The sequence below is a fragment of the Perissodus microlepis genome, chromosome 7 (genome assembly GCF_051167445.1).
Source record: "Perissodus microlepis isolate ML-2025 ecotype Zambia chromosome 7, ASM5116744v1, whole genome shotgun sequence".
NCBI lineage: Eukaryota > Metazoa > Chordata > Actinopteri > Cichliformes > Cichlidae > Perissodus > Perissodus microlepis.
Window position 1 is genome coordinate 53,022,530 of NC_140467.1, and position 25,479 is coordinate 53,048,008.

The 25,479-nt window shown below is 39.4% G+C and overlaps 1 protein-coding gene across 3 annotated transcripts in view; it reads right to left on the reverse strand.

Annotated features, from left to right (window-relative positions):
* Positions 1 to 25,479, reverse strand: part of mphosph9 (M-phase phosphoprotein 9) — a 32,819-nt gene that overhangs the window by 4,312 nt on the left and 3,028 nt on the right. Inside the window, exons 1-21 of one of the 3 annotated variants that reach the window (XM_084935907.1) lie at positions 17,995 to 19,639; positions 17,778 to 17,867; positions 17,138 to 17,640; positions 15,439 to 15,604; positions 15,161 to 15,233; positions 14,400 to 14,503; positions 14,181 to 14,300; positions 13,509 to 13,972; positions 12,252 to 12,401; positions 11,751 to 11,838; positions 11,154 to 11,369; positions 9,762 to 9,809; positions 9,603 to 9,667; positions 8,187 to 8,288; positions 7,166 to 7,381; positions 6,892 to 7,085; positions 6,040 to 6,309; positions 5,267 to 5,387; positions 3,209 to 3,300; positions 2,502 to 2,680; positions 1,443 to 1,511 (exon numbers count right to left, since the gene is read on the reverse strand). In XM_084935907.1, coding sequence (XP_084792033.1) covers positions 1,443 to 1,511; positions 2,502 to 2,680; positions 3,209 to 3,300; positions 5,267 to 5,387; positions 6,040 to 6,309; positions 6,892 to 7,085; positions 7,166 to 7,381; positions 8,187 to 8,288; positions 9,603 to 9,667; positions 9,762 to 9,809; positions 11,154 to 11,369; positions 11,751 to 11,838; positions 12,252 to 12,401; positions 13,509 to 13,972; positions 14,181 to 14,300; positions 14,400 to 14,503; positions 15,161 to 15,233; positions 15,439 to 15,604; positions 17,138 to 17,640; positions 17,778 to 17,867; positions 17,995 to 18,012 — 3,348 coding nt within the window. In that variant the 5' untranslated portion in view covers positions 18,013 to 19,639. Of the gene's footprint in view, positions 1 to 1,442; positions 1,512 to 2,501; positions 2,681 to 3,208; positions 3,301 to 5,266; positions 5,388 to 6,039; positions 6,310 to 6,891; positions 7,086 to 7,165; positions 7,382 to 8,186; positions 8,289 to 9,602; positions 9,668 to 9,761; positions 9,810 to 11,153; positions 11,370 to 11,750; positions 11,839 to 12,251; positions 12,402 to 13,508; positions 13,973 to 14,180; positions 14,301 to 14,399; positions 14,504 to 15,160; positions 15,234 to 15,438; positions 15,605 to 17,137; positions 17,641 to 17,777; positions 17,868 to 17,994; positions 19,640 to 25,479 lie in introns of those variants that run through there. The other 2 variants (XM_084935906.1, XM_084935905.1) reach the window with 2 other exon arrangements.

Genomic DNA, 25,479 nt, shown 5'->3' on the forward strand with positions numbered 1-25,479 from the left:
CAGACGCCTTAACGCCCACTCACATCCTGGGCCATCTGACCTCAGGAATTCGCATGATAAGGTGGGGCCAGGTTTCACAATGAACACACCCGAAACTCTGGCTGATTGGGACCCACACCCAGTTTCACACCTTGGCTCAGGCGATTAGAGGATCATCAGGGGGTCCTTTTGTCCCTCTGTGGGGGGATACTCCCACTAGGTTTATATCTGGGACTCTCCACCATTTGACCTTAGAACTGAAGAAGCTTCTCGGATGAGAGGTGAAACGTCTTCAAGTAACTTAAAGAAGTCCAGACGCTTTTCTTTGCAAGCTCCTTTGACTACGATGACCTGGATGACTGAGAACCTTCACAGACAAAGTATTGAACAACATTTATCAGTTGGTGGCTAAATCTAAAATGTATCAATAAGCTGGCTGAAGTTAGGGCTGTTCGATATAACGATATATATCGGATGACGATATAAAAACGTCTATCGTTTCATTTTACGCTATCGTTTGTTTCGTGGTGTTGCAAAATAAACTGTTTACGGCAATATTTTTTCATCGTTTTGATGGTCACTGTAGCGGCTATATTAATTTCTTAAAGTTCTCGCTTTCTCTTATATTTTATATAACCACACTACGGACGGACAAGCGCCTGTTTTTATGCGTTTTGGTTAGCAACAACGACGGTAACACCATCGCGTGTCCGCTTGTTTATGTTCCACATAAACCTTTCACAATAAAGCTCAAGATCCTGTTGAGACTTTTCAAAATAAACTGAATCACGTGAAAGAGCAGATTATTTACGGATGAGAAGTAAAAAAGAACCGCCAGGTGCTAAAAAATAAACCTTAGACTCAAATGTTAGAACAGGCTTTTCCCCGCAGCACGCCGTGTAATAAATACTCACAAAGAAAACGGCAGCCGTTACAACTTATGTCTAAAAATGTATAGTTTCATGCATCTGTTAAAACACTCGACTCCAGCTACATGACGCGCAGCTGGAAACACTTCCCGCAAGACGAGCTGCCCGAGATTCACAGAATTTACAGAAAATGTTACATTTTTGTGATTTATATCGTTATCAGGACGATAGAATTCTTATATCGGGATATGAGATTTTGGTCATATCGCACAGCCCTATCTGAACTATTTCTATCTGCACCAAAGTGGTAGACTGGTATCCACAGATTTACATTGTAAGCCTAGCCTTTTAAACTCATAAACTGTGAAAACACTCTCTTTAACCACAACCTAAAAAAAAAAAAAACAACCCCTCAAATCATGTAATTTGCATTACACAAATGTTCAAATTTAAGAACTAGTGACAGGTTGCAAAATTTTGTTAGTAAAAGGATTGTAATAAAGAATCTAAACACCATCTGCTTAACAACAACCACCATAAATAAATCCTAGAAACATAATAATAAATATTTGGATGGTTTCCGTGGAGCCTTACCTCATCTAACCTGGTCTGTAGGCTCACTCTGCCACCTGCACCAGGCATCCGGCTCAAAGCTGCCTCAATCTGTACATCACACATTCAGAGGTTAATCATTTATGACCAAAAATAATGATATTAATTAAATACCCCTCACATGAAACACATTCAATGGACTCATGTGTAACGCAGAGTAATATTCCCATGTCAGCAAGGTGGGGGGGGGGAAGAGATACAAGTCCTTTAGCAGCTCTGTAAAAACAATGAATCCTGGCCTATGTGTCAAGAGATGCAAGGGTCTTTAAAGGTAACTAAAAGGTAACTTAAATTAATTTCAAATTTCCTTTTGTAATTACAAGCAGAATGTGATGAAACAATCACTATGACTTGGAAGTGTATCAAAGAGATATTAAGAAAAAGTTAAAAACAGGGCACTTGTATCACAAGCTGTTATAACAAATCAATAAAGTACAAAGTCTGCCCAAAATGAGAGGAAGAGTAAATCCTAATACCAAAACAGAAGGACAGGTGTTCTAGTTAATTGGACAGCAAACAGGGTGGCACAGTGGTTAGCACTGTTGCTTGACAGCAAGAAAGTCCTGATTTGAATCCACTGGCTTGCTGGGAACTTTCTATGTGGAGTTTTCATGTTCTCCCAGTGCTGGGTGGGTTCCCCCATGTACTCTTTGTTGTAGAGTGGCGAGATAAAGGCTGTTAATATCAATGTTTGCCATGTCCCAACAGCTTATAAGGGAAGCTAAATTTTGGAATGTTACTACGCTCATGTGTTTGTTTGTTTTTTGTTAATAACCATCAATCTAGAGGCAGGGAGACTAAATTATCTTAGGGTAAAACCAAGTGCACCCTTAACTAGTTACCAGTTCATTAATGGGCTAACACTGAGAAATACCAGTCACTAGCCCCCCCACACCTACAGACTAATCAGAAAACTTCACACGCATGTTTACCTTTTTACACCATTTTTAAAAAGACACCAGTGTGCCACTTACATACATACATTGATTTGATAAAAAAGCAGATACTACTGCATATTGTGACATGCCTTTGAACACTCACCTGCTGTTTCTCCTGCGTCAACTCGTCAAACAGTTTCTCAGCCTCCGCCAGTGACTGGATTCTGTGAAGTGAGGCTGAGTCTTCACAGGGGTCCTGCGGGTCAGGTCCACTAAAGCCTCCCTGGTCCTCCCAACCCAGCTGGGAGTTTTCATCCTGTGGGGTTTCACCACCAGAGGACTCTGGCAGAGAGAGGAAAAAAAGATAGTATTAATATGCTCCCAGTAAATACACTCACTGGTCACTGTTTTAGATCTACTGTCTGCTATTTGTGCAAAAAAAAAAAAAAAAAAAGAAGAAGAAGAAGAAGAAAGTTACTGAAGTGTTACTACAGCAATAGCAGAAGTACTGAAGATTAGTGTAATTAATATAACAAATTAATTATAATGTACCTTCTCGCACTCTAAAGCAAAACATTAAAATAAATAATGCCCAACGGAAAATCAATTCAAATCAATCAGGCATCAGGTTTTATTGTTACATCGCATATTAAAAGAGTCATCATCCATCCATTCTTACATTAAAAGATAAGAAGTTTAAATAATCACCCTGTTATTCAGTATCATTTAAACTGGTTTATGGTAGGAGTACAGCACCAAAACAATGCAATAAATCTGGTCAAACAACAAAAAAGCAGTACTTAACTGAATTTTCTAAAAAAAAAAAAAAAAAAAAAAAAAAAACTGTATCTGTACGTATAAATATGTTACCATCTTCTCTGCCTGTTGATGTAAACTGGAGTCTTTTCTTGGGACTGCTGCTGTGGAATGAGTGACGTCTCTTGTCAACTTGTCCGTCAGGCCTGTAGACAGCACACAATGAGGTTTTAATTCAACAAAAAACAAGTGTGACAGCTGCTGTTCAGGGGCTTATGTGATGAAGCAGTGAGGTGTTTATATTTCATTTCATGCTCTAACTGACTTTGAACAAACCTGTGTTCTGTGTGACACTCTTTACAAGGTTTTAATGTGTGTAGGGAGCAGTGGGATGACACCTGGTGGTAAATCTCAGCAGGCAGTGTTTACGACAAATATATGACGCGAGGGCTACTCTGTCCTCTGTGATATGGTGCAACTAATAATGTTCACTAATAGATGCCAGAGCTCCACTGCTAATATTTCTCGACGGTAGCTCACCCACACCAAAATCTTTGACACATCTCTCTCCAAGCTAACTCCAAGCTGAGATACCCGAGCATTTGGCTTTGTTGGTTTTTTTGTTTTCTTTTTTTTTTAGCCTGCCACTGTGTAATAGCAGTGAAAATTGTATTTCCAATATTCCAACTATCATTTGGTTTGGTGAGCTCAATTTAGGACCCAAAGGGAACATATTGAGTGTAGTTTGATGTGTTTCATACAGATCTTGCACTTGCTTCCCAGACCACATTATGACTGTACCTGGCTTCAGAACATTTCGAATGATAGTCATATTAATCCGAGTAGCACAAAGAAATGTACAGGGACTGCACTACTTGAGAAAAATGGTGCAACACCAGACAGGTTACTGCAATGGGACTTTTCTGTGGCCTGAATATTGACCTACAGGCTGTAAAATACATCCATATTACTTCCCAGAGGAAAGTGTCAGAGAATCACTGTGGCTATCCAGTTGTTAAGTGATGACATATGAACCCTGCTTCGGGGTCCAAACTACACTGGGATTATAAAGGCTGTTGTCTTTTTAACACGTTTTAATGCTTTGTATCTTGTTCTGCTTAATCTGAACAGTCAGCGATCACTGTTGGCCTCACATGACTAACTTCATATTGTGAATGGATTATCTCAGTTTGGCCCGTTTTCAGCGTCTTTTATCTGCCATGTGATTGCATTTGTCTCTAACCATCGGGGACCCTCACGTTACTTTCTAATGAGGGGGAAATAGTGTTCATCCTCCAGCTTTACTGTGCTAATGTATTTATATCATCCTAACCATAGCATATGCCAGCTAGCCCCAACTTCAGTACCCCTACAATCATCACTGCTGTTTAGTTTTCTGTCTTCATTTATGTCCAAAGTGATAGTAGAGCTTTATGTTTTAATTTTTCTGAAATCCTTCAGTCAGAATATGGTATATCATCTTTAAATAGAAACTAGCAAGCTAACTCCCTGCTAACTTCTAACTCTTTTAAACTTTAGAAATCCTGTTTTCATGGACGCCTGGATGTTACACTTTATTGTTACACCTAGTAGAGCTGCCACACTGATCATTTTATTAAAGATGAAAGAATTTCGACAGTTTTTAACTCGGTGATGCCACAGTATTTGTTTGAGTTTGGGAACTGAAGAGGAGTTTGGACCCAGAAACAGCTAATGACATCAGACCTTAAAGGCGGGTAGTGAATGTATAATGAATGGATATAGAAAATAAACTGTGTGTACCCTCAGTACAGCTTACTGCACAGGCAGAACACTTTCCCTAATATCTGTTTCAACTCCACTGACATGAGGACAGATGCAGAATAACTTATTTTATTGTTTTTATTTAGGTTTTGATTTATTGAGATCTTTTTTAAATTATTTTGTTGTGCTCTTTTTGTGGCATCAATTTTGGCACATAAAGAAAGTTCAGGTCATGTAAAAACGTGCCCATATGGGAGAGCTCATATTATGTTATTTCTAGATGGTTTAAAATAAAGAATCACTAGTTAAAATATTGTGAAGCACAGTGAATACTTAATTCCCCCTCTCCCTGTAATGTTAATGCTGTTCAAACACAGCTTACGGAGAACTTCCGCAACAATACAAGGTAATGTGATGTATGTTTCTTACCTGTGGAGAAGGTATTCCTCTCTTGGCATTGGGTGACCAAAAGCAGTGGAGTAATTTTCAGTCGGGCTGCGTTTAGGGCTGGATTTCGCAGACAGAGGCATGAGTAACATTTCCCTCTTTGCTGAATGGAAGAAAAGAGCATATCACTAAGTAAAGCTCACACAGCCCTATTAACACTATCACACTGAGTGTGTCACAGGAGACAGAGCCAACAACAATGTCTTTGTGTTTTGTGTTTCCAATTAATCAAAGTAATTCAAATTACAGACAAACAGTGGACTCCAGCAGTGTACAACTTATTACAGTAATCGCAATACCAGTCAACCAATTATAGCAGCAAGTAGTGAAGCCAATACAGAAAACAAAGGCAACTAAGCCATCTGATTGCTACCATAAATTTCAGACACAGTATATACATCTTAAGTCATACCAAAAAAAATTAAACAAGACACTCGATTTTACTCATTTTTTGATTCCTCTTTAAATGGTAACTGTTCTTATATTTGCTGTTTTCTACTCTGAGCACTCATTAAATACAACTTGCCTGATTCATATATGTTTTTCTATGTAAGTGCTTTCTATCTAACATTCACACAGAATTATACTCCAATGGATGAATCGGAGAGCAACTTGGGGTTCTTATCTTGCCCAAGGCTATTTGGCATGCAGACTGGAGTAGACGGGGGTTGAACCTTCCATTTAGTAGGTGACCTGCTCTACAACCTGAGCCACCGTCACCCCTAAATGGAGGTAGAATGACTGGAAGCTCTTACTGGGTGTAGCTGTGGGTATGCTTCGGTGTGCTGGAGGAGGCAGTGAGGAGGATCTGTGGCCCTCTGGAGACAGACTCCTCTGAGCTCTTAGCAGAGCAGCAGCTCTTTCTGCTCCACTGCGACTTTTCGATCCTCCATGTTCAGCTCCAGCCACAACTCCTCGAGGTTTAACCAACTCCTTCTCTCTGTGAAGAAGCCCAGCGCGCTCCTGAATTGGCTCTTTGTATCTCCTGTCCACAAACCCAACAGTGGTTCTCTGGCTACTGACCCCTGCAGAGACAAAAACATAATATAATCCAAGAGCAGCTTAAAAGGTGCATCCAGTATAAGATTTAACAACAGGATGTGTAATAAGGTATAAGCTGAGCCATCTCCAGACAGAAAAGCAAGAAATGACAAGTGACTACAGAAGACCTGAAAGTAAAGAATAAAATCCTGGAACTTAATGTGAATCACCACAAATGAAATAAACATCCATATCAAAACACGTGAACATATTCAGCCTGGAGATGGGAAAAGAAAAAAACATTCCCCCTGTCACATGTACTGAAAGTGTACTACATAGAGGAATGATTACAGTAAGTAACCCCCTTTTAATTGTAGCTGTTTTTGTAAAACCAACACTGAGGTCTGACCTAACTGTTTGGCCACAAATCTTCGTTTGACATGTTGGACTATATAGCAGCTGTATAATTTCTCATTTTTTCTCAATTAGCTTGTTTTCCAGGAGTCACTCTTTCTGATTTGAGCTACAGGACTGAGGAACTTTTTTTTTCATGGTTAGCTGCTTAGAATTTCAGACAGTCCCTCAGTATAAAGTGGCCTTTGTAAACGTGTGAGTGAGAGTCATACTATGGTTGGTGGAGCTGTTCTTACAGGGGGCCCGGGTATCTGTGGCTTTAGTCTCCTCCAGCTCTATCAGGGCCCTCATCATGGGTGTCAGGGCACAGGATCCTTCTCTGTGACTAGCTTCCTGGTGGCCAGCACTCTGCTCCTGGTGTCTGATCTGAAGAACAGACTGTTCACACTCTGGAGGAGATGCACACCTGTTGGAGAAGATCTCTGTAAATCACTTACAGTTGTACTAAACAAAACAAAAACACATCCTCAACAATCAGAAACACACCTCCAGCTCCCAGCAGCTGAAGGGGTGTCCACGGAGCTTCCTGTTCCCGATGAATGATCATTTAATGGATACAATGCCCTTTTGTGGACTGTTGATTGATTAGGTCTTCTGACACTTTTTAGCTGGTCTGATAGAAGAGGAGACGTTCTGTGGGTGACATCTGGCTCTGCTTTGCCTTTACTGGGTGACAGCAGGAGGTCCGGATGGTGGAAAAGGCTGTGGACATGTTAAAAGGTTAAGAATTTGGCACGCATCAGTTTATACACCCCTTGTAAGCACTGCACTTACAAAATATTTGAGCTTAAATTGGAAAGATATAATAAGAGAGACATGATTAAAAACATTAAAGAAAATCTTTAGTTATTAGTTCATCATTCTTATTCTGATGGCATACTTTTGTTTATTGTAAAAAAAAAAAAAAAAAAGTAAAGATTCACATAATCTATGTTCCTGGTTGTGCTTTTCAAAACTCAAATCATCAAGTTTTGTGACCCTGGCAATTTAAAGCAAAAACCACATCTGAAACAAGAATTTTCAGTAGAAGAGTTCACATTGTCAAAGACCCAAGATGGTGATCAATACAAAGGAGCATGCTCGCTGCTTTATTAACAGTTACAGAGTCCCATATCAAATCTGTTCCATATCACATTGGAGTTCTACTGTACAGTCCTGAAGCATCTAAATGTTTGCAGAGCACATCCTGCAACATTATAATCAATGAAAGTGGCCAAACCAGGTGGCGAAAGGACATAACTAGGGCATATGTGGAGGGGACTAAAAATAGCAGCACTAAAAATAGTCGTCCAGAGACCAGAAGGTATCACAGTGGCACATTCAACAGGACGTCCATGGAATGCTTTAAAAATACCACCTCTGTTCGTCAAAGGTATCAGAGAAGATGGCCTTGCGAGGAAATCAAACAAATTTAAACCAGGTAAAGATTCTGATTTTATTTAATGGGTGGAGTCCCTGACATTAATGATTACACCTTGTGAAGGATTTCAGTACTTTTTGCGCTTACCCAGCTCCAGAAGGTTGTATGTTACTGTGGGAAACATAACGGGCCCTGGCCTGGTTCTCATGCTCCAACTGCTTCACCTGAGACTCCAGCTTAGAGATCACTCTGAGGGGTTTAATCACAAACATACACATGGAATAACTAAACCAACGCTGTTTAGATTCAAAGAGTCATAGAAGTATTTCAAAGGCAGGTACAACAAGCCATGCTGGCTCATTTATTTCTTTTTTCACTACACAGCACAAGGCTGTTTACTTTAATGACTGATGGAGATGTGCAATCAGTAGCTGTGATCAGAATCAGAATCAGAATCAGAATCAGAATCGTGTTTATTGGCCAAGTATATGTGCAGACACATACAGGGAATTTGGTTCCGGTAGATGGTGGCTCTCAAGCATAGCAAAACAGCAAACAACAGAAAACAGCAAACAATGTTAATAAGTGCAAACGATAATATATGACTGTAAATAAATTCCAAATAAAATGTTAATTATTGTGAGGCTATAAAACACACAGCAGCTTCACCCATCTGCTTCTTAAATTTTAAATTAAGGGTCCACCAATCACATGAACAGACAGCTACTTCAGACAATGGATGGACAGAGGGGCTGTACAACATCTCTGTAAGCTCAAGTAGGATTATTTTGAACTGTGAGTCATACAACGCTACTCTAGTCCAGTGCAAGAATAAAAATATGAAAATGGAAATGAGCATATTAGGTCCTCTTTAATGTCAACATTTTGCAAGAAAAATTCTCTCAACAATCAAGGCCGGGCTGTAATTTGCTCTTCTGTTTTACAGATCATAGTAATTAACATTTGCACTGTGACTCCATTAGTCCTTGACGCTTAGAGCAGCTTACACATTTTCTATTTTTAAAGTCTTCTGTGTATTCAAAAAATAAAACATTTCTTAGTTTCCCCAAAGTCTCTTTACACACAAGGTCATATGTTATTTCAGTGGATGCTGATGTAGGCCTTACCCTTTAGGTTATTAACTCAAAAAGAGATAAGCTAAAGTACTCCAATTTATAACTACCATCTGTTCTTATTGTTGACTTGGCACACTTTATCAATGTGCTCCCTCTATAGGCATCAATTAGCAGGCAAAGGGGAAACTGCAAGGAGACAATGCTGCCTAGCATCAGAGGCCAGCACTATTATCTATTTTTAACAGGATCATCATTAGGCTTTATCGATTAATATTCTTTTCTCCGTCTCCCTGCTGAATACCACCCACCACTGCAGCCCTTTCACAAAAATGCTCAAACCAGCAAGTGACAATGAAACACTGACAGGCCGGAGACCAATAACACTGTAACATTTTGACCTTGACCTAAAGTGACCTTTAAACAAGCTGGTAGTCTTGACTTTTTAACCTTTAGATCCAACTCACCTATAGTCACTCTCTTTACTCACCTCTTTAATTCAGATATCTGATCATTGGAATCAACAAGCTTATTCTCTGCTGACACCAGGTTGTTCTGTAGATAAATAAATGGTGAAACTCCATGAGGCCAAATAAATCAAATAATCACAGTAAGGTTTTAATGTAAATTTCAGTGAGAGAATCATTACCTTCAATCCTTCATGGTCTTTTATCAGAGAATCATATTCTCCAAGCAGCTGAGGAAACAAAACCACAGACATCTTAACCTTGGACGCCAGCATTACTGCAGTGCTGACAAAGAGTGATTTACTTTTTTGCTCTTAATACAAAATTCTGAAAATGTGACAGTAGTACTGACAATACTTCAGATGAAAGAAAAATCAATATTTAAATCAATGAAAAATGAGGTGGATGTGGTTGCTAACACAGGGTCGTTTAATAGTTTGGTTTTTTTAAACTTAATTTTTAAACACTCTATACATACAATAGCACTGGCAAATGTCCTTTTTTAAAATAATGTAAAAAAAAAAAAAAAAATCAAACAAACAAAACAAAAAACCCTACCAATTTCTAACACTGCCTCTTCATTGTTTAAATACTAAATGAATACATCTTTCTGAAATCTAAAGGAGTATGTAATTTGTTCCGTTAGATAGATTACGCATAAGTTATCTAGCCACATAGTCTGTTGGTTGATCGGGAGTTTAGTTTTTAGTGCAAAAAGTGCACCTCTGTAAATAATAATGTGAGCTCGATTTATAACATGTTATAATTTGATAATGAATGCAAAAAAATACAATTACTTTTTGTTTTAGATCAGCATGGTGACATGGTTTTTAGTACTGTTGCTTCACAGCAGAAATATGAGGGTTCGAATCCACCATGTGCTTTTCTGTGTGGAGTTTGCATGTTCTACTCTTGGGTACTCTGGTTTCCTCCCACAGCCCAGAGGCATGCACCTAGTGGGGTTAGGTTTACTAGTGATTCTAAATTGCCCAAAAGTGTGAATGTGAGTGTAAATAGTTCTCTAACTGTGTTGTGTGACAGACTTAATATTTTTTAATAGTACTTTCAGAATTATGTTGTTTTTTGTTTTTTTAAATCTACCGATACTACACTGTCCAGTGTTTCAAAAGACCAGTCATGAAAGTGGCAGAAACTGTATTACACGAAAATTATATGTAGACTATAAAGTGAAAGACTTTTGCTTGTACTCCCCTGCTTTGGAGAACATCTGGCTGTAGCCAACATGAGGTTAAAAGGATCAATACTGGAGCAGATAGTAATCAGATGAACCTGACTGGTGCATCCTTGAAAAAAAACACTCTTAACATAGAAAAAACTCTTACATACATCCTCAGCTGCAAACTAATTCCTCAACACCTAGAGCTAGCTGACTGCAGATAAAGTAAACTATCACAAATTATCAAGGCCATTAATAACAGTGCACTTGCCTGATTAAAGGAAATACCTCAGTACTGATGCTAATAGCATCCAGTGAATAAGAGGATGTTTATGTTTATGTGACAGTTTTCTGACTGTTATCATGTCTTCATGTCATTCTGTTCTCTCACACTTACATCCTGCAGCATCTTGTACTCTCTCTCCCTCCTGGCCTCCTTCTCATCTGCTTCTCTGCAGGCTTTCTGCGCTGCCTCCTCCAGCTGCCGTACACGGTTCTTCAAACGCGCCACCAGGGCGTCCTTTTCTTTGGCCGAATGTTTGCTTTCTTCCAGTCGCTGTTGCAAAGATTTCACAGTGGCACCTGCTACAGCATAGCGCTCCGGCCATTCTGCCTAATGACAAAAAAAGGACATCAAAATGAAGATATGGAATAAAGATTACTTTCATAGCCATTGACATATTTTTAGAAAACATCCTTGATGAAGTGACAAATTAAAAATACATTCTAATTAAAACCCAATAAATATAAATGAACACATAAACATGGATTTTCGCATTCACAAGATTTTCAAAAAATTTGACCTAAGACCAAACTTGTTGAGAATTCTAGTAGTGTACCTATGGTATCAATTTGAAACTTCTATGTTGCTTGGTTAACGAGTTATCGCATTCACAACTTGGGTGTCCATGTCCCCTGCTGGGTGATGACAATACCACATCAGCTTTTTACGGCTAAGGGGTAAAAATGATATAAAATAAATAGCAAAGCATACCAGCTTTTTTTCCAGTGAGCTGTTTGTTGCCTCTAGTTCTTGAATACGGGTGGTGGCCTCAGCCAAAGCCTGTTCTAGATGCCTGCACCTGTAAATAAATAGCAATAAACAATGAAAGCATAAAAATAATCTAAAAAGCAATACTACGGGATTTTATGCGTCTTGGTATTTCAGAATATGAATTCAATATCATTCAAGTTTGATTTGACACCTTTTCCCCTTTAATTTCAGCATCTTAACCACAACTTTGCATCATCCTAAATGGAGTACCTATTTTAATGTCCCCTATTGTTAATGCACTGACAGATGTAGAAATGTGTTAAACTTTTGAACCCCTTGACATCAAAAAAAAACAGTTCACTTATTGGCTATTTCTAACCAAAAGTGACTGTTAACCCGCTGAGGGGGACTGTGATTTGGTTCTACATTTAACTTTATCATCCCAACTCAATATAATGAACAATAATATTTTAACTGAAAATATAGTCCATAAATGCAAACCTTTCTGTGAGCGCATGGTTGCTCTTCTCTAAATCCTGAGGCAGCTCTCTGAGCTTGAGTTTGTCTCGCAGGATTTGGATCTCAGACTCATAATATGCTTTCAGGTCAGCCACATGCCGAGAATGCTTCTCTCTCAGGTTCTGCCTTAGTCTGAAAAACAGGAGAAGAAAAACAAAACTTTTTAAAAGAAGATTGGTCATGTGTAATGTTACTTTATTCACAGCACTTGAAGTAGTTTTTGGTTCTCTGGGAGGTGACTGGGCATGGCAATGTGATCACGATGCAAAGTGAAGCGAATTCATCTGTTACCTTATTTATCCATTACTTTGGACTTTCTGATAATCACAAATACATACCTCCACTTTTACAAGTACAAAGAGATAATGGGGAAAAAAGAAGCAATAAATAGGAATGAGAGCAGCTTTCCTTTTGGGGCTGGCTAAAGCCTCTTGGACAGTGCCAGAAACTATTATACTCACCTGTAAATAAAGGAATAAAAGGGGAACTATAACCAACCTCAAGGGTAAAAAGTTTTAAATATGTGCTAACATAATCAATCTTGTTATGAAATGAAGCTATTAAACATGAGATTTCTGTTCACTGGCTCTGGGTCCTATGAAACATGACCTGCCATGTCCTTATTTCAGGTCCTCTTAACAGAAAACATTAAGTGTAGCTAAAGTGCTAATAGTGTTTGGCAGTATTTTGGATTTATTTGATGTCTTTAGAGATTCATATTGTTCAAATACCAATCGTTTATACTTTATAAACAGACATTTTCAGTTCTTTAGCTTCAGGTCAACATTTACCATAAAGGCCCAAATCAAGCATTAGAGTAGATGTTCTTAGAAATTATTTTGTTTTTGTTTTTTTAATTATTTGACACATATAAAACTTTTTTTAATTTTCATGTTATTTAATTCTGTTCAATCAAGTCTCTAACGTTATGTCGTCCCCCCCCCCAAAAAAAAAAAAAAAATACCCAACTTTAAAAAATTTTCACCATACAGAGCATTTCTAGCTTTCCTGTGGCGTTGCTAACTTTCTGTAAGGAAACTGAAAAGATCTACCACTCAAAGACAGATTGACACTGGATTGGATTGTTTGAGAATAACATATCAAAACCAAGTGATGGAAAAGGCTCAAACAAGTTAAAGTTAATATCAGTGCATTTTTTTTTGGAAAGATATAGGGACTCAAAATGTGCTCAACCAAATGGTTGAGCAGAACATTATACATTATAACATATGTACGTACAGAGAGAGGACAACAGGATCCTCTAGTGATGATGCTCTTTCCATGTGTGGACTGACTCCATGTCGCAGAGAAGCACCAGAGGCTGAACAAGGCTTCAGGGTGCTGGTGTGGGTGTGACTACCCTCCTCTTCGCTGGCTAAGGGAACACTGGCTCTGCGCTGATGGCTGTCTGTTTGGGAGGGCTGAGCTTTATCTTGGGAGGTAGACAGGAATTCTTGGGTTGTATTTCCCCATGGGCTTTGCACTTTAGATGGGGCAGAGACACTGGAGGTATCAGAGATATAGTCTGTATCTCCAGGGTTGGGGCTGCAATCCACCATGCTGTCAGGGGTTATGGGGGTCCCGACTCTAGGGTAGCGGTGGGGCTGATTGGCGAATGATGGGCTGCTGAAATGAGAGGGTGAAGTGAAGCCAGAGGTGCGATCTGACTGCCGCATGTTAGCTGCTGGATCCAGTGTCAACATCTGAAGCACAAAAATACAAATTGTAAGAAAATGTGAACTTGTGGATGTGAAATTTATTACAAGATTACAAGATTAACACGTCACCAGTCAGTTGTATTTAAAAAAAAATTATATTTTTTAATAATTAATGTTTTATCGTGTCATTATCTATCTTCTGTAAATCACTTCTACAATCTTGGGATTGCAGAGTTTGAGTCATGTGACATACCTGCGGTGACAACGGAAAAGAAGTAGCAGAGCCTTCCCAATCTGAACGCCTACAATCTGCTCTTTGCTTGTTCTGATAGATCTCTCTGAGAGACAGCTGAGGTTCCTGGCTTCCCGGAGTCTAAAGAAGACCAAATTAGGCATCAAACCTCAGCATTATAAGCAAACCATGTATTTTATATCAGTCTCAGAAGCCACAGTAAACCGTAACGTAACTCACCAGACTCATGGATGCCTCTTGCAGAAGTAGATAGGCACCACTGTCAAAGCTTTCAGGTAGTGGGTGATAGAGATCACACTCATTCAGACGCCAATACGTGAGGCCTAAAACAGAAAAAGGCTTACTCTAATTGCTATATGCAATAATTTGGAAACATTGTTTGAAACTACAATTTTATCACATATTTCTGGCAGTGCTGGCCATCCTAAAATATATGTTTTTAAAATAAACAAGAAGTCTGATATTTAGTTAATTGCTCAATTGGTTGACACCACTGGCAATGTTTACAATAACAATTTGGCTGATAGCCAGTGCTGATACTATTCATTTTTTATTTGTTTCTGTACAAAAGATTGTTAATATCCCATTATCAATATGGATGGGATATAGCCAACATGGATCAATTCCAATACCAATATTCAGCTGACATATATTTTATATCTTCCTTGTTACTAGCAAAGCTATTAAAAGTACCAAAATTACACCTAAAGAATTAATTTAGTTGAAAAATATGTGTGTATGTCTATATAAAATATCTTATTGTTGTTCCACTGAGCCTTAGTGTAATCTTAGTGTAATCTACATATTATTATAAACACATAATTGCACCATAGTGTTGGAGTAACCCCCCCCCCCCGACAAAAGTGTAATATCCTGTATTTTTTTTTTATTTCATGTTTTGTATTTGATTTATTTCAATATACTTTACAGTGGCCAAATCCAGTCACTGTGTGTCTGAATTCAAGTCACTGAATTCTTACCTGAGGCTTCAGATGCTAAACTATCACTCCTCCTCAGTGGAAAAGAGCTGGAAGACGGCCCAGCTGGTTGATGCTGAAAACCAATAGAGATGAGTGGATTAGATTCAACAGCAGGAAAGTAATCAAAACAGAAAAAAACAGCAAAAAGAAAAAATACTACAAATAAACACTATGCACTGTTGCTGTTTTGGGTTTGTTTGTTTTATTTTATTTTATCTATGCAAAATCTTGGACAAATAATCCTGGAGAAGAGGCTGTCACCACTTCCTGGGTTATACCTGGTCCTGGGACTCTGTGCTCTCCACAGTGTTTTGACTGTGGGATTCTCTGTGGCTGCGAGGCTGCTCCTGGTACTCTGGTATTTGGGATGACGCTTGTCCTGCTTTGCTCTTCTTGGGCCTCAGTTTCTGCCTCTGGGCCCAGGAGGTCAACTGTTGACTGGTGCTGTCAACAGAATTGCTTAGGGTAAGTAAAATTATAATTTCTCAGACAAATGCTGCCTAAACCTCAACAGGATTCTTGCAGGGTATCTAAAGGGTTGAATGAGTATTGTTACAACAAGTATACTGGTGCCAATCCAGTCACTTCAGTGCCTTTTTGTTCTATATTTACTATTTATTTAATATTACAGCAAAGGGTCGGCAGTTTGGAGGCAATCCAAAGATTTCTTTGTTTGTTTGTAACAATTTGTGATTAAAACACTGGTTGCATACGCTGACACAACTGAAAAGCTCTGACAACAGCATTTTCTCTCTTTCTCTCACTACAGTATGTTCAGTTTAACGCTTGTTGAGAATGAGTCACCTGTGTGCCCTCTGCTCCACTCAGAGTGCGAGGTGGTGAACACACAAGTGAGACAGGGAAAGGAAACACTAGCACAATGATATATTCCAATAAAGCTTAGTAAAGACTCGCACTCGCAAACATGTCCAAAATAATTGGGTAAGCACACATACACATGTTTTTGTCCTTAATTACATTTTTAATTTTGTTTTCATTTATCAAAACTTAAGAAAACCACTATTCTAGAGCCATTTACCAAGTGCATTTATATTGTAATACTGTGTTAGTACTTTCCAGATTAAGTTACTAATTCCTAACAGTATTACTAAAGTAGCTAGTGTGATAGGGGGGATGATCTACATATGATGATCTAGATACTTGGCAGGATATGCTCAATTTTTGAGACATATTTATTGTTTTCTTGTTTGAATTTTGGCTTCCTATCATCTGCCAGCCAGAGACTCATGTGACTATGTCATGTTGGGTGGCCATTTAGTTTCAAAAAATGTTTTAGAAAACATCCACAGGCAATTAAATTTGATATTGAATATATTTATAAAACCAGTTTCAAACACAGAACACTTAACATTGATGGCTTCATCGGTGTATTTCTTTTAGGTCATGTTTACATTCATGTTCCTCACTGTAGGGTATAAACTGGGTATAAACTGACTGCGTGACAGATCTGAAGTGAAGTACACAGTCACTAGCTGCTTGATCCTAATCAATGGTGTCTATATGTTGGGCACCATTTATTTTAAGTAATTAATGAAGCTACTATTGTTGTGTCACATTCATAAATCAGCTCAGCTCTCTTGCTTATGATTGATGCTGCAGGTGTTGGAAACTCAGAGGCAAGACTTCTACAGGCAGCTGCAGGCAACAAATAACTTTGGCTCCCGACTAAATCTCATTAATTTGACCTGTCACAGACTCTGTCTTTATCACATTGAAGACTTTTCCATTTTTTTAAACACTCAACATATAAAATAAACTGTTGGCCAGCTGAACATGTGTAAACCGTGCCTTTTACCGTGTCTGTAATGTTTATGGACTAGTGTCAGACTTTGTCTATAGCCATTTTCAGATGCTCTTGGGTTAACAGATAGACGTTTATGTCTGAAAAAGCTGAGAAAACACCACAGTACATCCTTACAAACTCAGTTTAGCATGGATGTGTTTGACCTTACATACCCAGAGATTTTCTGCTGATAAACTAGTGATTCATTCACTCCGAGCATCCTCTCATTGGAGAAATCTTGCTGGCAACCAAGCATACTTGTCTCTGAGTCTTTCTGGAAGTTAATGGACCAGTGATGCTTCTCGCTTCTTTGACCAACAACCTCAACTTCTCCCGGTGAACCTGCAGGTTCCAGACTTGACTCCCAAGTAGAAAGAGTCCCATATCCACTGCTGAGCACTGTGGTTGCACGCTCATCCCGCTGATTTGTGGTCTCAGACCTAGGGAGTGGAGGCGATGGGGAGCTAAAAGGGGTATGGACGGGAGCTGCCAGACTGTCATTGTCACTGGACACAGTTTTGGGAACAGTACATTCACTGGAGACAGGGGGGAAAATATAGTCCTTCATGTTTGTGGTACTTTTGCTCACAGGAGTTGGGGAGAACTCCCCATGTGGCTGGACACTAGCCTGGCGGTTTTGGAGCTGAACCAGGGCCTTAATTTCATCCTGAATCAACTGAAAAAGAGGAATTATTTTACTGTAAGAAATTGCTTTCAATATACTTATTAAGATAGTCCCCTTGTAATCCACCATCTCTTTTTTGAGGTGGTCCAATTTCATAAAACAGGACATGATGTTAAATGCAGGCTTACCTGTATTTGGCACTGGTATTGTTCTTGCTGAGCAAGTATTTGCTCTTGGTATTGCTTCTCAACCAGCTGAAACAGATGCAGCCATCGACCCTGTTGCAGAAAAACAAACATCGTTACTTGTCTTACTTTGAATAAAAGCGCGGGCTATTACAAGACAACAGTCACACAGAGATAAACAGAGACACAAAGAATGGCAAGAAGCTGTTGTATTACTAACTGCCACAGCCAGTCGCATGACAGCCACGGGAAGCCGGCGGGTAAAGAGATCGGTTTTTATCAGATTCCTTCGTGGAAGAAAAATTGTTCAAGTCATCTTTCCAAAGTCACGAAGAGGCAACAGATCCCCTGGATTGCAGGGTAAGTCCCGAGACACACTGTGCTACAAGAAATCCCACTGTGCCACAAGAAATCCCTTTCACTGGAAAGAACAGTGACTGTTGCTGCCCCCTCTGTCTTCCAGTACTCCGGAGCAAAGAGACAGACAGGACGGCCGGGGTCGCTGCCGAGTTTTCTTTGCCTCGCTCCAATTTTATTTCAATTCAATTCAATTCAATTTTATTTATATAGCGCCAACTCACAACAAAAGTCGCCTCAAGGCGCTTCATAGATACAGAGAAAAACCCAACAATCATATGACCCCCTATGAGCAAGCACTTTGGCGACAGTGGGAAGGAAAAACTCCCTTTTAACAGGAAGAAACCTCCGGCAGAACCAGGCTCAGGGAGGGGCGGCCATCTGCTGCGACCGGTTGGGGTGAGAGAAGGAAGACAGGATAAAAGACATGCTGTGGAAGAGAGACAGAGGTTAATAACAGATATGATTCAATGCAGAGAGGTCTATTAATACATAGTGAGTGAGAAAGGTGACTGGAAAGGAAAAACTCAATGCATCATGGGAATCCCCGGCAGCCTACGTCTATTGCAGCATAACTAAGGGAGGATTCAGGGTCACCTGGTCCAGCCCTAACTATATGCTTTAGCAAAAAGGAAAGTTTTAAGCCTAATCTTAAAAGTAGAGATAGTTTCTGTCTCCCGAATCCAAACTGGAAGCTGGTTCCACAGAAGAGGGGCCTGAAAACTGAAGGCTCTGCCTCCCATTCTACTTTTAAATACTCTAGGAACAACAAGTAGGCCTGCAGAGCGAGAGCGAAGTGCTCTAATAGGGTGATATGGTACTACAAGGTCATTAAGATAAGATGGGGCCTGATTATTTAAGACCTTGTATGTGAGGAGCAGGATTTTGAATTCAATTCTGGACTTAACAGGAAGCCAATGAAGGGAAGCCAAAACAGGAGAAATATGCTCTCTCTTTCTAGTCCCTGTCAGTACTCTTGCTGCAGCATTTTGGATTAGCTGAAGGCTTTTCAGTGAGTTTTTTGGACATCCTGATAATAAGGAATTACAGTAGTCCAGCCTGGAAGTAATAAATGCATGAACTAGTTTTTCAGCGTCACTCTGAGACAGGATATTTCTAATTTTAGAGATGTTGCACAAATGGAAGAAAGCAGTCTTACATATTTGTTTAATATGTGCGTTGAAGGACATGTCCTGGTCAAAAATGACTCCAAGGTTCCTCACAGCGTTACTGGAGGCCAAGGTAATGCCATCCAGAGTATGAATCTGGTTAGATACCATATTTCTAAGATTTTCAGGGCCGAGTACAATAACCTCAGTTTTATCTGAATTAAGAAGCAGAAAGTTAGCGGCCATCCAGGTCTTTATGTCTTTAAGACATTCCTGCAGTTTAACTAATTGGTGTGTGTTATCTGGCTTCATGGACAGATAGAGCTGGGTGTCATCTGCATAGCAGTGAAAATGTATGCTATGTCTTCTAATGATGCTGCCTAAGGGAAGCATGTATAATGTAAACAGAATTGGTCCTAGCACTGAACCCTGTGGAACTCCATAATTAACCTCAGTGTGTGAAGAGGACTCTCCATTTACATGCACAAATTGGAGTCTATTAGATAGATATGATACAAACCACTGCAGTGCAGTACCTGTAATACCTACAGCATGTTCTAATCGCTCTAATAGGATATTATGGTCAACAGTATCGAACGCTGCACTGAGGTCTAGCAGGACAAGCACAGAGATGAGTCCACTGTCAGAGGCCATAAGAAGATCATTTGTAACCTTCACTAAAGCTGTTTCTGTGCTGTGATGAGCTCTGAAACCTGACTGAAACTCTTCAAATAAACCATTCCTCTGCAGATGATCTGTTAGCTGTTTGACAACTACTCTTTCAAGGATTTTTGATATGAAAGGAAGGTTGGAGATTGGCCTATAATTAGCTAAGACTGCTGGGTCTAGAGATGGCTTTTTGAGTAAAGGTTTAACTACAGCCAGCTTGAAGGCCTGTGGTACATAGCCGATTATTAGAGATAGGTTGATCATATTTAAGATCGAAGAATTAATTAATGGCAGGACTTCTTTGAGCAGTTTTGTAGGAATGGGGTCTAAAAGACACGTTGATGGTTTGGAGGAAGTAATTATTGAAGTTAACTCAGAAAGATCAATTGGAGAAAAAGAGTCTAACTTAACATCAATGGTACTAAGAGTAGCTGTAGATAATATTACATCTGTGGGATGATTACTGGTAATTTTTTCTCTAATGATAAAAATTTTATTTGTGAAGAAGTTCATGAAGTCATTACTAGTTAACGTTAAAGGGATGGTTGGCTCAACAGAGCTCTGACTGTTTGTCAGCCTGGCTACAGTGCTGAAGAGAAACCTGGGGTTGTTCTTATTTTCTTCAATCAGTGATGAATAGTAAGATGTTCTGGCTTTGCGGAGGGCTTTCTTATAAAGCAGCAAACTATTTCTCCAGGCTAAATGATGATCCTCTAAATTTGTGACACGCCATTTCCTCTCCAGATTACGAGTCATCTGCTTTAGGGTACGTGTTTGAGAATTATACCACGGAGTCAGGTACTTCTGATTAGAGACCTTAGTTTTCACTGGAGCTACAGTATCCAGAGTCGTACGTAGTGAGGAGGTGAAATTATTAACAAGATAATCGACCTCTGTTGGGGTAGCGTTCAGATAGCTGCTCTGCTCTGTGTTGGTACAGGGCATTGAAGATGATAACAGTGGGTGGATTATATTCTTAAACTTAGTTACAGCGCTTTCAGAAAGACATCTACTTTGATAAAATCTACTCTCCACCGCTGTGTAATCAATTATTGTAAATGTAAATGTTATCAGGAAATGATCAGACAGGAGAGGGTTTTCAGGAAACACTGTTAAATGTTCAGTTTCTATGCCATATGTTAAAACAAGATCTAGAGTGTGGATTTTAGTGGATTTTAATGCTGTGGCTGACGCCACTGGACTTTTAGTGTTGTTTTTATGTTTTTACTGTGTGTTCCCCCTGCCCAGGGATGTTTTTAACTGCGGCCCTCGAGTCCTGGAGTTGCCTGGTTTAAGAGAAAGTGTCTGTTCATAGTTTCTACACAAACACCTGCAATCATCTGACATCACACCCAGTAAGGTTGGGCGATATGTAAAATTTTTCCAACCGACATTTCTCAGTCCAATAACCGACGACAGCCGATACGTCCGCGCAGGTGACTTTTTGATGGCCGGAGCAATGTAATCATGCACAGACTGATTTCTGTGTTTAGAATTTATAGTTTTGTTTAGAGGGAATATTTTACTTTCTTTTCTTGTTTGTTTCAGTTTTAATATAGCTACTTTTTGTATTATTCATTTATTTATTTGAGATGCACCAAATCGCACAAAAGACTCAACATTACATCGAAGTTTGGTTTGTTTGTTTTTTAATGCTCGCTGGAAGAGACATTTTTATTTTTAACGTACTTTTTGTTTAATTTTGTATTTGTTGTTTGGTCGAGTGTGTAAGACAGATAAACACTGGAGCGGCCTGTAAACACGGCCTGTTATAGTGGAAAAAAGAAGCCGGTTTCTCTTTGTTTCCCTCCCCACCACTGTGGAATTTTTATTTAAATAAAATGTTTTTGTTTATTTCTGAACATAGGCTGCAGCTTATCTTTCTTTTTGTTATGAGTTTAAGTAAATGAATCGCTGCATTTAGGTGCACTGTGGGTGCATTTGCACACAGGTGGAAGAGGGGACCAGTAAAACAGCACTATTATTTTTTCTGTTCACTGATTCTCTTAGCTTCAACCAACATTATTAGCAAATGTACTCATGGGCAAATAAATAAATAGCTCTTGTAAAAACGATCAGCGAAAGACTCAGCCTATCGTCGATAGTCGATAAATTCATCCAATCGCCCAACCTTACAACCCAGTTTAGGAGTCAACAGTTGTTCAGTATACAACGTACACAATTAGATATGGGCACTGAAACCACAGTCCATCAGTTATTTCTGAGATTTTATTAATTAATTAATTTTAGATTTCTCCATGAAAGAAAATGTATAAGTTAACTTTTTCAAGTTTTACTTTTTTATTTAAAACAAAGAAAACCCATATGAAACATAAATTCCCTCTCCTTGAATATGTCTTGTCAGACAGATGCTTCCATGTGCCACTAAGGTCCTCATGACATGAAAATGAACCTCTGCCTATGTGAATCAAACATGTGTGAACATGCTATATGTATGAAGAAACAGCATGAACATAACCACATGTGTAATCTATATACTCGCTATTGTACTGCATGGTCAAGAAATCAGCTTTCTGGACATCCACCATATCAGTATCGCCGCGCCTTTGTGTCTGGCTGCGTCTCACCACCTGCTGCCCTTGGTGTTTGTCAGGTCTCTGTTTATGTAAATTTGAATAAATGATGTCAAGCTGCCATAGTTTATGACTGCCCAACTCTCTTCTTTCAGGGACACTTACACATTTGAATTTAGTCAGAAATGCCCTTTCCGCTAACTACCCCTCAGAATACCTAGAGGGCCCTGTGCTAACCCCTGTGGCTGCCATCAGAGGAAAGGTGCAAGAAGTGTTCAGTTGAGAATGCATGTCTCTAACTGATATCGGCTTATCTGATTAATTAAAGAAGACAAATCTGACCAGCCTTGTCAACTTGTCTACCACTGTATTCTTGCGCCCAGGTAAACCCTACTCCAACCTATCCCTAGGGGCTAAGCCACTGACTTCTGGATTTCCTTCCACTTCGTGAAGCAGACCTCCTGAATCCTCGGGAAATTTCTCCACTCATCAAACTCTGCCCAGCTGATTGTAACTTGATGGTCAATCTGCTCTAGATAGCTTCCATTTGCCATTTCAGAAGGGCTTTATCAATCAATTCTGTGATTTTCTTTCAAGAACAATAACAAAATTTGATCAAGTTTTAATTCTTGGTGATTTTAATGTCCATGTTTGCTGTCCTGATAAACCTACAGTAAATTTTTTTAATGCACCTCCTTCATTCTTTTAATCTCACTTGGCTCACTACTGCACCCACTCCGAGACCGAACCATATATTATTTGTCTTTTGGTATTTCAATTTGTAATCTGGATATAACTAATGCTTTTTCATTTGAATTCTATATTATCCTTTTTGATATGCTGCTCCTTCTTCCCCCTGCCACACAGCATCTACCAGCATTCTTCCACTGCTAACTATTTTGGTGAGTCCTTCAAAGCTGCAACAGATGCTTGGTCCATAGCAGCTTCCCTGCTCTATCTCAGCCATGAAGATTTTACTAACTTATTCAAAAGCACTTGCTCCTCAATTATGGATACTGCTGCTCTGTATAAATTGAGAAAGTCTAGACTTAAACAGTCGTCCTGGCTCAATGATTGATGATTGCTCAGTGTATGTTTTCTCCCATCAACTCTTAAAATGTGAATAATTTCTACAATTCTCTACTAGTAAAGTTGAAACTAATAGCATTCCCACCCCTTTCACAGTTTAACTGACTCTCTCAAATAGACTGTTTTAAACAGATTACACTACCCGCTCTTACAAAGACAGAGATTTCTCATTGAAATCTACAACTTGCTCTCTAGTTACTGTGCCTTCCACTCTTCTGAAAGATGTATTTGATCCAAGCACCCTCTCCATTATCAACACTTCTAAATCTACTGGTACTGTTCCATCTCTCTTGAAGCAGGTAATCTAGCCCTTGCTGAGAAAGTACAACTTAGACTCCAAATTACCTAATAATTACCAACCTCTACAATCAACCACTACGAAAATTCTTCAGCAACTTATTCCTTGCATACAGAAAAACAACATCTTTAAAAAGTATAAAATGAAAACAATTCTTCTACATCAGCTGCACCTTATTGTAGGGTATCTCAGGATTCCATCTTAGGGCTTATTCTGGTCTCCCAGTTTTGCTTACTCTGGGACAAATCATGAGTAAACACAATCTCTATTCATTCTCATACTGACACTATTCAGCTGCACCTCTGCCTCAACCCCACTTTCTGATTAAGTTTGACAAGCAAATTACCTCAGTGGTTAAAAACGTCTTTGTTTTGTTTTTTTAATCTCTGTTCCATATCAAAAATTAAGCCTTTTCTGTATGTGAAAGATCTGGAGATTGTTATTCATGCCCTCATTTCTTCCCACTCAACTACTGCAATTCACTTTACAATTGTCTCAGTCCTCTCTGTCCCATCTTCAGTTTATCGAAAATGCTGTTGTTAGGATCCTCACACGGACTCAAAAAAGACATCATATTATACCCGTTTTAGTTTCTTGATTTCCTGAAAAAATTTGAATTGATTTCATTGATTTCAAGATCCTTCTCTTTGTCAATAGAGCCCTTCATGGTTTGACCCCTTCTTACATCACCAACCTCCTACAAACCTGCTCCCTTTCCAGGTCCCACTCCCATGAATCGCAGAATACTGACCCAAATGCAGAACACCAAAACAGCCAAGGGTTAAACTCAAAATACATTTTTAATAGGGTTGTTTAAGCAGTCCAAAGAATATGTCTGTGAAGGTTCTCAGTCATCCAGGTCATCGTAGTAAAAGGAGCTTGCAAAGAAAAGCGTCTGGACTTCTTTAAGTTACTTGAAGACGTTTCACCTCTCATCCAAGAAGCTTCTTCAGTTCTAAGGTCAAATGGTGGAGAGTCCCAGATATAAACCTAGTGGGAGTATCCCCCCACAGAGGGACAAAAGGACCCCCTGATGATCCTCTAATCGCCTGAGCCAAGGTGTGAAACTGGGTGTGGGTCCCAATCAGCCAGAGTTTCGGGTGTGTTCATTGTGAAACCTGGCCCCACCTTATCATGCGAATTCCTGAGGTCAGATGGCCCAGGATGTGAGTGGGCGTTAAGGTGTCTGGGAAGGGATCTCAAAACTGGATTATAGATGGCAGAGAGTTGGTGTCGTAAACCCCCGCCTCTGTTCAAAGATGGTCTCAGGAATTCGCATGATAAGGTGGGGCCAGGTTTCACAATGAACACACCCGAAACTCTGGCTGATTGGGACCCACACCCAGTTTCACACCTTGGCTCAGGCGATTAGAGGATCATCAGGGGGTCCTTTTGTCCCTCTGTGGGGGGATACTCCCACTAGGTTTATATCTGGGACTCTCCACCATTTGACCTTAGAACTGAAGAAGCTTCTCGGATGAGAGGTGAAACGTCTTCAAGTAACTTAAAGAAGTCCAGACGCTTTTCTTTGCAAGCTCCTTTGAGTCCAAAGAATATAATATCCACAAAGGCAAAATGAATCCAGAGCAGCATGAAACACATGAGACAGACAATGCTCTTTATAAATAAATCTGAATTGAGTAGAGTTG